The sequence below is a fragment of the Typopeltis vanoorti genome, chromosome 24, assembly GCF_054136105.1.
Source record: "Typopeltis vanoorti isolate ZY-2024b chromosome 24, IOZ_Tvanoo_1.0, whole genome shotgun sequence".
NCBI lineage: Eukaryota > Metazoa > Arthropoda > Arachnida > Uropygi > Thelyphonidae > Typopeltis > Typopeltis vanoorti.
In genome coordinates, this window is record NC_143572.1 from 83,317,956 (window position 1) to 83,334,502 (window position 16,547).

The window sequence follows — 16,547 nt, forward strand, 5'->3', positions numbered from 1 at the left end:
TAGATATGCTCGTCTGAGCTGGGCGCTATCTCTCTGCTAAGGTTTTACGTCGATGACCTTCTCATTGATGGTCTATGGTTGATCTTACCGAAATCTGCTGCGGTGTCATGCCAGAACTTTTCGTAAGTCAGCCCTCAAAATGAGAGCTGAACTGCGATGAACTCTTAGAGCACACGAAGAGAAATGCAGGAACAAGAAAAAACGGGGGTGATTTACTTCCGTGTCGCGGGTTTTATACGTTCCCCTAGAGCGCCACCTTTCCGAGTTTGAATTTCTCTTATCGTCTCACCCATTGGTCTCAGGCCGGGTGACTTCACCGATCAACATATGGGACTTCTTGTTTCTGGAAACGTATGCGTCATGATGTCTTCTCAGATGTGATGCCTGCAGGTGCTTACGCTGCTCTTATAGTATTAGGGCGATCTTTGCCCTATGTTGCTGAATAATATGCATTCTTTTCATTTATAATATATCACTAATGATTTCTCTCATATCTGCCCCCTTTTTGCTGACTTACATTCATGCTAGACATATAGATACATTAATTTAAATTCACATAATTAACAGTTTATCATACAAGATGTTGTTACAAAAAAAAACATAGTTACACTGCGCTAAAAGATAAGTACGCATATATAATTTTTGTTAATTGTTAGATTCTGGAATGGTGACCTCATATAAAATTTGAAGTTGCCGATTTCAGATCTAACAATACCATGGTTATCAGTTCTGTTATTAGTAACCAAGTAATACAAGGGTTCCATCTAAGAGGATCTCAGTGAATTATATTCCTCTGTCCGATTGTCCGTCTATTGCTTGAGTTCTTCTCATCCAAACTCCTGCCTAGACTGAATCACCGAAATCATCTTAACAGAAATAAAGGCTTTCATCTCTTATTCCACTCGAAATTCTCAGCCACCATGGAAGCCGTGGTTCCATGGTGGCTGAGAATTTCAAAATAAAAGTGTATCAATGCTGTAATAGAAACATACCTTTGCATATTAGGGATGGGTGAAGGTAAAATGTACTGTTGCCCACACCACCAGCTCTAAACCTCGCAACAGTCATAAATGATTCATCACCAATCGAAATCAGAATTTAAAAGGGTCAAATTCTGTAAACTCACCTCATGCCCAAGGGCAGATGGTCCTTCTTGTTCGTTGCCAAGTCCATTAGCAGCAACTTCTGCCACCCGGGTTCCTATCACTCTCATATCCTGATGATACAGAAGGTATATCACATAAAGATTAAGGCAACTTACTGGAATCAGTCTTCTCTTCCAGTTCTTGCATTAATGATCTGGAGAACGGTCACTTACTTTCAACGATATAGGCGCTCTTTATGGCTTCTAGAGGGTTCTAACAAAAAGAAATCCGAAGAGTCCTTATTAACCTAAACAAAAACAAAGGATCTGGTCTTGATGTTATTCTACCTATTGTGCTAAAATTATGCCTCAGAACTAACACCAATCCTGTGTTGCCACTTGAATCCATCCCGTTCAGCTCTCATCTACCTTGCATCATGTAAACAGGTTCACATCCAGCCCAACCCAAAGAGAAATGATTAAAGCCAACCAACGATATGCAATCCAATTAGTCTAACTTCTATTGTCTCTGAAAAAAATGTAGTTTTTCAACAAGCAACTTTTGTACCATCTAGAGACATATCAACTAATCCTGGCCAATAGTATGAATTCCTCTACTCTCCATCTACAGCTGAACTTCTTGCATTCACCAATCACCTCTGGAATCAGACCATAGAAAAATTTGTAGAAACTGACAAGGTTGCTCTCAACATTTGAAAGCCATTTGATCGGGTTTGGCAAAGGAGCCTACGTAACAAGCATCCATCTTATTGTCTGCCTTACTCACTCTGCAACCGGATCACTAACTTTCCTGCTGGTTGCTCACTACATATCATAGTTTAGTAACTACATTGTTTGGTAACTCATCAGCGTTACCAAACAATGTAGGATTACCCAAGGGTTCTGTTCTTTTGCCTTTCTCTTCCTCTTTATATATAAATGATCTGGTCTTTTCCAGTGCTATCTACAGCTCTGTAGATGACAGTACAGTCCATTCCTCCTTTTCATTCGGCAAGCCTCCTAGTACTAAAGTATTAGAATCCTCAGTGTCATGAACAGTGATCTGAACTCGGTTCTAATAGTTTTCCCAGTGGGGCAGGGACAACATTGTAAGTGTCAATGTCACATAAACTCAGTTCTGTCTAACCTATCGCAAGAAAGAGCTCCCATTCCTTCCCTTTTGCCTTTGGTAATATTGAGATATCCAAGCATGATAGAATTTCTCTTCTTGCACTGATCTTGTACGTCCGATCTTTCCTGGCACAACCACATTTCAACTATAGTTTCTGAATCCTCCAAAATACTTGTATGTTTTCGCAAAAGACACTACTTCAGACCTCCACAGATCCTCACTCTATAAATATCCAAAATCCAGACAGCAACAGAATATTGCTTCTATATTTGGAGTTGTACACCAAGCCCCTCTCTAAGTTGTTCGATTCTATCCAGAGAAGGGCAATCTAACTAATCAGTGATCATTTCTTAAATACCCACTTCAAACCTTCTCTCAAAGATGTTCAGTTTCTGTCTTGTGCCTCTTATCCAGATTCTTTCAAGCACTGCTGAATTGACACTAATATCCAGCCTACTTCAAAATCATTAGAACAACGACAATTGCTAACAAATATTAAAGACCTTCTTGGCACTCACCGAACCAACATTACTGCCTCCTCATTCATTCCAACTGTTTCTGTCCTTTGGAACAAATTCGACCACTATTTCCTCAAAGAATAAAACCTCAGTTGTTCAAGCAACATGTGAATAGATTCCTCCTTTCTTCTATTCCTCTTGCCCACACCCGGCGCTAATCTTCTGTATGTCTTGTGGCCATTCGTTTCTGGAGCAGATGTAAAAAATTCTATTGGATTTAAATTTAATTGGCGATTCTTATTCGATTCCACTCATTCGCCATTCTAGTAGCCAATAATCTGAACCTTACGTCTCTACTAACTACACCCTTACTGAATTGCCAACCGTGATCTGTTGCTTCTCTCTTAGGAGTTTCTTCCAAAAACCTGTAAGCACCTTGAGAGGAACTACCATTGAATGCTCTCAACCACTTCTACATCCTAAAGAAACCCACTGACCACATCTGAGCATGAAAGTCTAGATTTGGATGTAACAAAGCTTTATAAAGGGGATGGGAACTACTTCTTCGCTACTAGGTGGCATGCTGTGAAGCATGCCACCTAGTGTAATTGATCTAATGTGTTATAACCATGCTGTGTAATTGATCTAATGTGCGGTTTTGCCAACTTTTGGTAGTCTCATATAAATAAATAGGACTATATAATAATGTCCCTTGAATGGTACCGTGATTTATCACTTGAAGTATAAAAACAAAAGAGAAATATAACGTATTTCAATATTATTGTGTTTAGATAATATTTATGTAGTATTTATAGATTGTTTATCATAAAAACTTCTATCACAAACAAAATATTTTGTTTATAAACATCCCGCGAATATCCATTAGCGTTCACAAACATCCTGCCGTGGAAATGGATGTTTGTGATTGTCTCTGGAAATACTAGTGGTGGCAGTCGGCGACAGATGGCGTTGGTGTAGGTTTTTTTTTTTTTTTTTTGCTCGACGATGTTTGTTAAAATTTCCATGGCTCACCACTGCTAATAACCCTCTCATTACTGAAATATTGGCATAAAAGGCGCTGTACTGAATGTTCAATGTGTGGCCCTGCTCCATCTCCATCCTGCATAAAAATTATGGTGTTCAAACATCGTCTATGCTGCAATGCAAGAATGACAAAATTTCGGCTCCGAAATTTCTCCTGTCGGCAACTTTTGGTACTAAATCTTTTTTTTTTTTCGCAGAAATCATATCCCCATGCCTTCAAACGTCTCAATATAAAATTTGGTCTAATTCCGTTTATTGGTTTTAGCTACAGATGCCTCCAAAGAGGGAAAGTTATTTTTAGCCACCCTGTACAGTAATCATCTTGAGTACATTCCAACTTATAATTTTACAAAATTCAGCACTAAGTGCTGCATAGATGGTTAATTGTTTACATTAGTTTGCAATTAAAATTTTTAACAATACTTTTTTGTCTCTGTATAATGTATTTGCAGCACATGTTCTTCTAATATTAACAATGACAATTATGCAGAATATTTGTATAATGACTAACTAATATAATAATAATAATAATAATAATTTTATTTATTTTATTTATTTGCAATTACGAAAATTTCGTAATTGCAAATAAGTGATTCGACTTTACCTACTGCCACTACTACTTTTAATAATAATAATAATTTTTAATTAAAATTATGATTACATATTTAAATTACATGTGGTACATTACATTACATGCATATATATACATTCATTTCATTACATATGGTTACATACACTACATACACTTGATGATGTATGATACTTACATTACATTACATGTGATACATACATATATTGATTACATTTTTTTTTTAATTTAATTCTTTTTTATTATTAAAATTATGATTACATATTGTGATTACGTATTTACAACACATCTGATTACATATTTACATCAGATTTAATTTTTTTTTTTTAAATGAAATTCGCACAGATTTTTTTCCCTGCATAATCTATTAATAATAGTTACTGTAGGAAATTTATTGATTCTTCAGTCGAGTAATATTTTTTTTTTTTTTTTTTTAGGAAGTTTATTTAATTAATAATGACATATATATTTGCAATTTGGTTTTTAATATGTTTAAGTGCTGTAACTACAGCACTTAAATTAGATATATGGATTATTATTTTCCTTTTTTTTTGGTTGAACTTGGTAGAGATGTAATTTTTCAGCTTTCATTGTCGAAGCTTATTTGTTAAGCTTATCTGATAATAATAATATTTTTTTAAAATAATAATGGTAATTTATTGATTGCTAAAATATTTATGCATACAATAAACATCTTGTGTGACATTGCATCTTGTAATTTTACAGAGCTCAGCACTAAGTGCTGCACTTTCTACATTGGATTTCAATTAAAATTCTTAACAATAATTTTTGCCTTTATATTATGCATTTTACAACACATGTTATTCTAATATTAACGATGAAGATTATACAGAATTTTTTGTATAATTTTTTTTTCAAAGTTTGAGAAAGAGTTATTATACAAACAAATTTATTTCTGCATTTGTTTATAAGGATTACTTGTAGATGAGTGAGGCAAGTCAATCCCACCTACTTCGAAGCTTGGGTTAGCTTTTATGAAGAGAGTGGGATTTAGCCTTCACTATTTGTGTTGTTGCTGCTGTTTATGTATGGGATGTAGGCATTGGATGCTAGTGAATTGTGATGTGTATATTAGTGTTAATGGTTTCTTAACTTTGTTGGTATATTTTCCAGAGTTCGTTTTTTAATGTTCTGTAGTTCTTTATGTGTTTTAAATTTCTTGGTACGTTGTTGAGTTGCGTGAGTATCTGATGTGATCTCACAAAAGAACCGTATGGGTTGTTGAAGGGTGTGGGGATGTAGAGAGTTGCTGTAGGTCGTGTTATACGATATGTGTCTCTGTTGTTTCGATAGATGTGTTGAAGTCATTCCTTGTTAATGTCATGTAGTGTTTGAGGTTTTTAATGCTCAGAATTCTGAGTATCGCCATGTGCTTATGGGATATTGGTTGTTGCGTGTAAGGTGTCCAGATCACTGTTGACACGATTTTCCTGTGTAGTGTTTCTAATTTTGTTAGGTGGCTGGTTGATGTATTTGCATAGACTGTTATTCCGTATCTGAGCAGGGATTCGCAGATACCGTGATATACGAGTTTTTTTTTTTTGTGCGTTCGATGGAATAATGTATTTAACTTGGAAAAGTTTTGCTGCGATGATCCGGAGTTTGGTGTGTAGGTATTCTATATGTTTTGTCCATTTAAGGTAAGAATCTATATACAGACAGATATTTTGCGTGTATTACAGGTTTGATTTCGGAACATTGGCAGGTATTTTAGTTGTTAATGCAGAGGTATGTGTGACAATGTATCGAGTGATGCGGGGCGTATGATTCTTGGGTTGCGTATAATCAGCATCTTTGTTTTGATGCCGTTGATTAGAATTGCGTTCTGGTGGAAGTATGTTGTGATTTCATTTAGGTCTTGTTGTGCTTTGCAGAGAGCTGTGTTAATTTCTGTGTGAATTGCTAGTAGTGCAGTGTCATCTGCGTATTGAAATATTTGACTTCTTATGGATATGTTATGAACATTGTTAATGTATATTTTGAATAGAGAGGGTGATAATATGGCACCTTGAGGTACACCGTGTTTTATTTGTATACTCCGACTGTGACATGTACCTATTTTTGTTACTTATGTTCTGTTTGAGAGCTAGTTCTTGAACCATGTATGCAGTGTTCCTCTTATACCTATTGAGTATAGTTTGGTGAGTAGTATGTCATGGTCAAGTGTATCAAATTCTTTGGTTAGGTCCAGCAGTATAAGGACGGCGTACTTGTATTTGTCAAGAGCTTTGTTTATTGTGTCGGCGGTGTCTTCTAATAAAGTAATGGCGCTTTTTGTTTTCTAAAAGCCGTATTGGTTTTGTGAGATGATGTTTTACTTCTGTAAATAGTTTTATAGTCTGGTGTGTGTTCTAGAATTTTTGAGATGAATGGTGGGGTAGCTATTGGTCTGTAGTTCTGAGTATCGTTTCTTTTGCCGTGTTTGTATAATTACTGCAGTTTTTAGTTGTTGTGGAATAATGCCTGTGTCGAATATTATGTTCACGAGTTTCAAAAGTATTGGATTTATTTGTTCAAAGTGTGTTATTAGGTCTGTGAGTGTTATTTTGTCTATTTCTGGAGTGGTCTTTTGTTTTAGTTGTAGGTTGTTTCTTTTAGTTCCTGTTTTGTTACGGGAGGTAAATACATCGTTTGTTGTTGACTTTGTGTTGGTAGTTTTTTGTTGATCGTTGGTAGTTTGTCTTTTTTGAGTTGTGTGATGTTGTTTGTGAAAGCATGGTTGAATGATTCTGCTAGTTCCTCTTGGTTTATGTCCTGACCGAATCTTTTTGCAATAAAACCTTGTGCTGAAGTTATCTTTTTTCGCGTTACTAATTCATTGAATGTAGCCCATGTTTGCTTAATGTTGTCGTTATATTCCACGAATTTTTGGAAGTAGTAGCGTCTTTTTGGCCTTCGAATTTTTATTGTTTGTTGATTTCTTGTGCTTTTGTATAAGGTATGTAAATGTTTGTTACTGGGTTACTTTTTGAATTTTTTTGAAGCAGTTAGCAATTTTGTTCTCCTATTCCCCCGAATTGAGAAAGATGGTTATTGCACTGAAGAAGTTAGAAGAATATTATTACTCAAAAAGAAAGCAATGAGAAATTTAATCAAGATCTTTGAAGATAAAGATATTAGTCTCGCAACAAAAATCAGAATCGTGAAAGCAATGATAATCCCAGTGGTACTGTATGGATGTGAAAATATTTACAATTAAATAATTTTCACTGTGGTTAATACGTGTGTTTCTTTTAATTATGATCGCACCACAGGTTTCGTTATTAAAAAAAATGGATGTGAAAGTTAGACCCTGAGAATGAGTGAAAGAAGGAAGATAGATGCATTTGAATTAAGGGTTCGGAGACTCTTGCTAAGAATACCTTGGGCTACAAAGCAATAGACAGAATAAAGCCAGCTTGCTTCCTCGACGCTATGATCATCAATTATGTTATTGCATAGAGCTGCAATAACTCAAGCTGCCTCGAAAGATATGATCCTGTATCCTTTAATTATGCATATGGCTATAAGGCGTTGAACTCTGTTTAGTTTTTGTCGGTTTATCTTTGAATTTAGTGTAAGTTTCCAGGCAGGTGCAGCATAAGATATAAGTGGTAGTAGAGCACCGGTATATATCGTTTTCAGCGCTCGTTGGCCTAATCCCCACTTAATCCTTGCCGACTTAGCTAGGAGGTTTACTATTTGTAAGCTTTTTTCGGCAACATGTGAGATTTGCTTATTGAAGATGAATTTTTCGTCTATTGCTACGAGGCAGCCAGTGAGCTAAAATACCTAGGAGTAATTTAGCTCACTGGCTACCTCGAGATCTTCTCCGTTTAGGAAGACTGTTACAGGTGGTTTAGATTTTTTTCGTGAGATGTGGAGCACTTTAGACTTGGTGCTATTGAAGGTCACTTTCTTCTCGCGTGCCCACTCTGCAATTTTAAAGAGTACTCCGTTGGCCGTTACTTCTAAGTGTAAGCCGTCGCGTCCCTGAATTATTATTATTGCATCATCGGCGAAGGCTATGACTTTTGTTTCAGTAGTGACAGGAAGTCTTAAAAGTAAGTAGTACTGGATGTTCCAGAAACCTGGCCCACAGCAGGAACCCTGCGGACAGCCGCGTTTGAATTTTTTCGTTACAGTTGTAGTTTTTAGTGTCAAAGTTGCTATTCTGACTGAAAAATAATTTTTTGTACGGTACTGTGTGTGTGTGTGTGTGTGTGTGTGTGTGTGTGTGTGTGTGTGTGTGTGTGTGTGTGTGTGTGTGTGTGTGTGTGTGTGTGTGTGTGTGTGTGTGTGTGTGTGTGTGTGTGTGGCATAACAGATTTACTCAGCTGAAAGACATATTTTTAAAAAGATTAAATGACCGAAAACCGAGAGATAAAAAGCAAAAAATACTGATTAATTAAGCAGGATTAATTTCTTCTTCGTAGAAGACTTCTTCGGATGCATAATCACGTGAAACAACCAACAAAAATTGCGAAAAAAATAAAAATCTGTACATTATGTCATCAGCGTATTGTTATTTGAAGCTGTTCTGGGTATCTCCTCATAGTTGTGTGTGCGGATGTGTTCAACATCTCGTAAACACCAAAGTTCAATGGCAGCACAATGACAGTCTGAGAGATTATAACCGAGGATGATGTTAAGATGTATTTGATTGAGGACGATTTCTTTGGATTCCACAATTCTTCTTTCTAGTTCATCATAGCAGCGAAAGATATTTTCAGATTTGTCCCATAAGACTGGATGAATGGTGATATATATATATATATATATATATATATAAACAAACAAAAATCTGGTTTAGCCATGGGTATCCCGTTATCGCCCACACTAGCTAATCTATATTAGGAATCTTTTGAAGAAAAAGTTGTCTCCTTCTTTCATTTGAAACCCAAATTGTGATAGAGATATCGATGCCATCTTCTTAATCTGGAGCCACGATCCTGAACTCCAGAGAACTTCCTTGACTACCTCAACAGTCAACACCCAGAAATCAAATTTGCTGTTGAATTGGAGATTGATGGCTCTCTCCCATTCCTGGATGTCAGACTTACTCGCATTTCTGAGAAATTAAAAATCTCAATTTACTGAAAACCAACTCACACCATCAGATATCTCCACGCACAGTCCCATCACTATCCGCCTCAAAAACTTGCTATTATCTCTGCGGTAGGCAAACGTGCTCGCTCACTACTGTGTGAAGAAGATACTATCCAAGAGATAGATACAGCAAAATGGTTATTCGAAACAAACAGTTAATTAGTAATTTTTCATTATTTCTATCTACTGAAGACAGAAATAATGAAAAAGGCTACATATCCGTACCGTATATCAGCTCCATTTGGTCTAAATCGGCCAAAGTTCTTAAAAAAATTCAACATCCAGACTTCCTTCACTCCTCATCAGAAACTACATTCCTTTCTCAGTAGTCCCAAACAAAAACATGACAACCTGAAATAATCCGGCGTTTACCGAATTTGGTGCAACTGCAATAAACCTCATTTTGGTTACACGAAAAAATCCATCGACTTACGTCCTGAAGAACATAAGAGACGTCACATAAGGCAGAACAAGAGCTAGTGCTCTGTCGAACCATGTCTATTGAATGCAGCCTGCACGTAAAAAAAAAAAAAAAAAAAAAAGTCGGTAGTGTAAGGGGCCCCCTGAAACGATTGCCCCGGATGAGCGCCCGGCTCATCTAGGGCTTCCGCCATCTCTGTACTATACTGTTCATAGCGGAAAACAACTTGCAGTTTTTGCTAAATGTTATTAAAAGACTCACTGATTATTATGATCTATTTAGTGCATATCCACATTTAAAAAACGCTAATATGAAATTTTTTTTTGTTTGTTTGTTAAGTTAGATAAGGCCGAAACGCCTCGCTTACTCCCTATACGGGTATAGAAAGGTGTTAACTAATTTGCTTTAGCTGATTTAATTTGTTCTACTTACTTTAACGCCTCTTGAGGACACCCCTGAAGGCTCCCCGATGAGACGCACTGTCTTCTTACCATGTTCAGGTGATCCTGGCTTCGCTTTTGTGTTGCTCCCACAAATAAAGCCTGTAATTCAAGTCTCTCCGTATTTCTTACTGTTAACGTACGGTCGTGGTGGGGGGAGAGAAATGTATCCGCCGCACGCAAACTACGTCTTACTCTTATGGATATCTCCGGTTGCATATTAGCCGTCGGTTTCCGTATAATGGAACAATCAAATCAAACACTCATCAAAACTTAACGAACACAAGCAGCACGCAATTATCTAAGACAAAAAAAAAATTATTTACTAAAAAAATGAAGACGCACAACAAGAAATAACTTCCGAAAGCAGATAGTTGCCTGTGGCTCACCAGCCACGTGGACGAAGTAGATAGTACGTACGATGATGCTAGTAAAAATACGCCTCGCGTCAGTGTTGTGATTGGGTGGCTAAAACGTGAATAAATTTTCATTCCGCTTTCAAGTGCTCCATAACAAAAGTGAAATTTATAATACATCAAATGAAATAAAAATTGCGTTTGTGTTTTAATGTACAGAGAGAATGACTTAATTTTCGTTTACTATTATAATAAAACAATAGGATCATATTTATTTATATTTCTGTTATTCGATAAATATTATGCGAGATGATGAATAAATTACTTCTTGAATTCAGACCTAATGCACATAATCGAGTAGATTAGATTATCTTGCGAGGAAGCTAAGAATGTGTTCGTAAGTTCAGCTTTCTTGAGTGCCACCAGCCGTAATTGTGATATGGATCTACGTGTTATGAAATAGAAATAATATAACTAACTAATATGTAAAGTACATTCCAGAAAATTTATCACTATAAAGGTATAAAAAACTCAAAGATTGGAATCGGAGAGTTTCATGCCGAATATAGTATTAAAAACTATAAAAGTATCGGCGGTTACTAATGCAAGTAGTCTCAGTACGTAGTACAATCTCGGGCAACTCGTTGCAAAGGTCGGGAAAGTTCTGATCGCTATTTTTGGTATTTTCCATAATGTAAAAACACATTTCCTAGAAAATGTATGCTGTCTGTTGGATACCACCATAATGTGGTAGTGACCTCCCACATTATGGTGGGAGGTCACTACCCAGACCGATTTCGGACGATCCCTAGGCCACTCAATTGTGGGCGAAAGACCGTCCATCTCAGCGTTGGCTCCACTCACTGATGACCTTCCACCCACACCGAGCAGAACCGCTCAAATTCCGAAGAAAAGCATTCACCGACAAAGCCCCTCAGCGGGCCGTGCAGGAGAACACTTCCCCCGGAGACTCAAATTGCTCCCTGAAGGCAAAAACCTTAAGAGAGCGAACTCATAATAGCCAACCACCGGTTTCAGCCTTTTTGAGACTTCATCAGTGAGTAGCTAGACCAAATAGATACCAAAGTGTATAGCGAAAAGAACTTATATACTCTGCTATACGAGTTGTCAAACGGGTGCAAACATTAAGTTAGTTAAATATAAAGAGCCAACAGGCTTCATATTGGCTATATAAACATTATTCAAATTAAGGGGATATTAATTTTGAAACATTTGCACATTGTTTTGAAACCGAATAAGAAACTCAAAGATTGGAATCAGAGAGTTTCATGCCGAATATAGGAAACTTTAAAAGTATCGGCGATTACTAGCGTGAGCTAATGCAAGTAGAGTACGTAGTACAATCTCGGGCAACTCGTTGATACTTGTTTTAGCTCACGCTAGTAACCGCCGATACTTTTATAGTTTACTATATTCGGCATGAAACTCTCTGATTCCAATCTTTGAGTTTCTTATTCGGTTTTAAAACAATGTGGGATTTAATTAAATTTAAGTATAGTTCCATAATCTGAAAAGAGAACCAAAAACTAAAACCGGAAATTATTGAGTGATTTCCAAGAAAACGAACAGAACCAAACGGGTGGTAATCTAAACGATGTGTCAGCTATCTTTTCTGGTTATTTACAGAAATATCTTTCAACTCCTATGTTTTGTGTGTTTTTGTACTGTGAATATATGTTATCCCATCTAACCTATAATGGAAAAGTGAACTGCATTTTCAGACTTGTGTTTGTGTTCTGTGGTGTGAATATGCGTTAAAAATCAACAACTTGGAATATTCAGAAAACCTAGATAGTACTAGATGTTCCCATTCTGTAAAGAAATGTAAGTTAATTTTTTTAAACTTAAGCATAAAAATTGATAAATGTAATTTCAATAATCACTGCTCGTATGTTTTGGTTAGCATAATTCTAATACTGAATAGTTTTTTATTCATAAAAATAATCATAGAGTACATATTACAGTATCAACATGGATACATTAGCAACTTTTCATGTCTAATGTGTGTGTGTGTGTGTGTGTGTGTGTGTGTGTGTGTGTGTGTGTGTGTGTGTGTGTGTGTGTGTGTGTGTGTGTGTGTGTGTGTGTGTTGTGTGTGTGTGTGTATTTGAGGGACACTAGCATATAATTAAATTATTCAGAAAAGCCTAATCACTGCCGCCATCACGACTCTACTCTAAGAATTCCCACCCTTTAACAGAACAGAAACACCCCAAAATGTATTGTAAAATTAGTACAGCCATCTATAGACAACCAAAGAAAGACAAAACATGACGACAATGATGAACGTGTGTCACCCTGGGAAAATTCCTAGATATATTATCTCATAAACATCGCCCACAATTCCATAGGCAAACCAAAACCCCATGTGATATCACAGAGAGACGTATGTTCCCCAGAAATTTCCAAACAAATAACGTCACGATTCTTATCACTAAATATTACCCACGATACTACACACGAACCCAACACACCACGTCATGTCCCTGACAGAGGGGAGCCCCAGCGAAATTCCAAACATTCCAAAATTAATCTTATCACTATCCATCACCCTTAATGACATATGCAAACCATTTACTTATCTACAACTCATAACAATACACATCCAAGACACTGACGCCGCTACCCCTTATTCATCCTACCCCTATTTTGTTCATAATATCCCACCAATCACGACACGAATCCTTATCCACTAATAATATCTTCCTTCTCCATTCAAAACAATAACGTCACTTATTTAAAACTAACAAATTACATCGCTTATCTTCATCTGAAAAGCACAACATTCACGTCATGATTCCTTATCTTATCTTGTCAGATGTGTCCCACCAATCACAACATGAATCCTTATGAACTAATATATCTCCCTTTTCCAGTCAAAACAATAATGTCACTTATTTACAACTAACAAATGACGTCACTATTTTCAGATGTAGATAAGCGACATCATTTGTTAGTTGTAAATAAGTGAAGTGATTTGTTAGTTGTAAATAAGGGACATTATTGTTTTGAATGGAAAAGGGAGATATATTAGATGATAAGGATTCATGTCGTAATTGGTGGGATATTATGAACAAAATAGGGGTAGGATGAATAGGGGGTAGCTCTATCTTGTTCAAAGTGCCTCACCAATCATGACACGAATACTTATCGCTATCATCACCCATAATTCCATATGAGAACAAAACAATGTGACATCACACACACACAGATGGTCCCCAGAAAAATTCTAAACATTCCAAACTGATGACGTCACACAGACAATGACGACATCAAAAATCAATCATGATTCTTTATCTTTTCTTGATCTTGATCTTGTCAGAAGTGCCCCTAGTACTACTACACACATATCCCAAACATTCCAAACCCATGACGTCACACAAACAATGAGATCATCATCGGAACAAACAATCACGTCACGATTCCTTATCTTATCTTGATCTTGATCTTGTCAGAAGTGGCACCCATACTACTGCTATGTAAACTGTGGACCTGAGAAAAAATAACATCAGCTGGGTGGAGGTAGCAGAAATGAGAATGTTTAGGTGGATGTGCGATGTGACCAGAAAGTATCATCTTAGAAATGACTATGTAAGGGGAATGGTGAAAATTAAACTTTGGAGCAAAGATACAAGAGGCAACGTTGAGATGGTTTGGTCATGTGATGAGGAGGGAGGAAGAGTATGTGGGAAGAAAGGTCAACCAGATGGATGTGCAGGAGAGGAGGAGTCACGGGCGACCAAAGGAGAGATGGAGGGGGATGGAAGAGGGGGACTTGAGGATGAAGAACTTGGATGTGGGTACAGCCCAAGACAGGAGTTTGTGGAGGAGACTCACTATAAACAGCAACCCTTGTTAGTGAAAAAAGCTGAAGAAGAAGAAGATCTTTAATGTCTAGCAGTATAACATAGCAGTAGTAAATAATAAATAATTTTGTGGTCAACAATATCTGGAGAGCATCTAATATTATTTTCAATTGATATAATTGATAAATCCATTAGACGCTCTCCAGACATTCAACAAACGTAAGAAGTAGTACAGGTACGTAAGAAGTCTGTACAGAAGTAGCAAACGATCTTAACATTGATCACAAGATCAATGTTAAGATCGTTTGCTACTTCTTTTGCAGTTCTAATAATATTTTGAAAATATTGGTATGTTTGGCAAGTATTTAATTATTGTATAATATAATCAAGATTTTCTGTAATTTTTCAGTAATTTTCTGTAATTTAATTTACATCAAATGTCGGATTCTGCATTATTTTGCTTGCAACACGAAACTTAAGATTTTGTACCAAACATGAACAAAGCAAATAAATTTAAACGAATAAATCTTTGAAATAAGTTGTCTACCTGAATTCTAGAATCGATATCTTTAGTTTCATCTTCCGTAATATCAAAAAGAACTTGGTAAATTTCCTTGATATTATTTTTAAGTGGCTTTATTGCTTCTACTCTACTTTTCCACCTAGTAGCAGAAAGTGGTTTCAAATTAAAAAAAGGAATATTATTATAGCCCAACTCCTCACAGATATTGAAAATTAATTATATAATTCCTCTATTACCTCAAATAAATTTACAGTTTCACAGGATATCTTAGCTGCAGGGCTGCACCATGCGATTGTGCAGATTGTGCACCGCACAAGGGCGCTTGAAGTGAGGGGCGTCATTTCACCACAGGAAATAATTAAAAAATATATAAATTTTATTATTCTTGAATTATATCAAATATATAAATTACACAATTACAAATTATAGTTAATGCAATGAAATGAAATTTTAAATCAGTCAAATTATTATGAATTCTTAATAATCTAACAACATTTTTAACTTAGTACATCACAAGTTTTATTATAATTTGTTTGAAGTGAAACGTTATCAATTACCACAGATTTTATTTCACTGAGTAAGCATCGACTCGGCGAAAATTTTATAAATATTCCCGATTGTTTATTACATTTTTAGTGGAAACTGTTAGTTTAAGACAGACCATGAATTCATTCTTACGTTGTGCTTTGCCCAGTACTGTCAACAGGGTGTAGCATAGAGGCAGCCTGCCTCACAGCACTGCTTAATAAAGGTGCTTGTTGATATATTATGGCAACAAGATATTTTACAAAAATACAGCGTTTAGTTTACCAAATAAAAAGGCGTCATTTCCCATTGACAGTTAAATATGTGCTTATTATATTTTATTAATAAAAACATTACAGTCATACATACTAAAACTAAACATTTTAGAATCCACTTATTAGACACTTAAGGAAACAACCCATAAAGTATCATACGATGTGAATTAAACGTTTATAGTCTCTATATATTTTTTCTGCAGGGAGCAGAAAATACACTTCATATACACTTCTTAATAGTTATTTTTTCTCTACTGGCCCACAATCGTGTACATCTTTCACTTTTCATTAGTAAATTGTCAAGGATTGTTCATTACGTATATCAAGTCTAAAATTACTGGTAATTTTTGCTTGATATAATGGGAAAGAAGATGACCCTATTTGGGTAGATAACTTTGATTGCACACAAGGAAACCGCTCTTGATGACAGAAGAAGTGATAGCGAATAGAAGCTTCTTGGTAAGTCACACCCATTTTCATTTTTTTCCTGAAAATTTTAGTTTCCGAAAATCCCCGCAATCTCGCACCATGATTTTTTAGCTTTAATTTTGGGGGAAAAAGTGTGAGTTACAGTAAATACGGTAATTTTTTTAGCTTTCAAATTCTTAAGTATGGATCATTGGTTAAAGACTGGATTTATAAAACGCACAAAAGAGAGCAATATAGCAGATAGAGAAATAAGCAATTTCACTTCTGTCATTGATGATAAATTATTTATATTAAGTAAAAATGAATAGTATCTTTATAAATTTTGTTCTATGAAA

General features: G+C 35.9%; 1 protein-coding gene across 1 annotated transcript in view; it reads right to left on the reverse strand.

The window, feature by feature from the left end:
* LOC150093489 (uncharacterized) overlaps positions 1–16,547 on the reverse strand; it is a 50,441-nt gene that overhangs the window by 24,770 nt on the left and 9,124 nt on the right. The window contains exon 3 of the mRNA XM_090413637.1: positions 1,127–1,216. Coding sequence (XP_090269763.1) covers positions 1,127–1,216 — 90 coding nt within the window. The remainder of the gene's footprint in view (positions 1–1,126; positions 1,217–16,547) is intronic.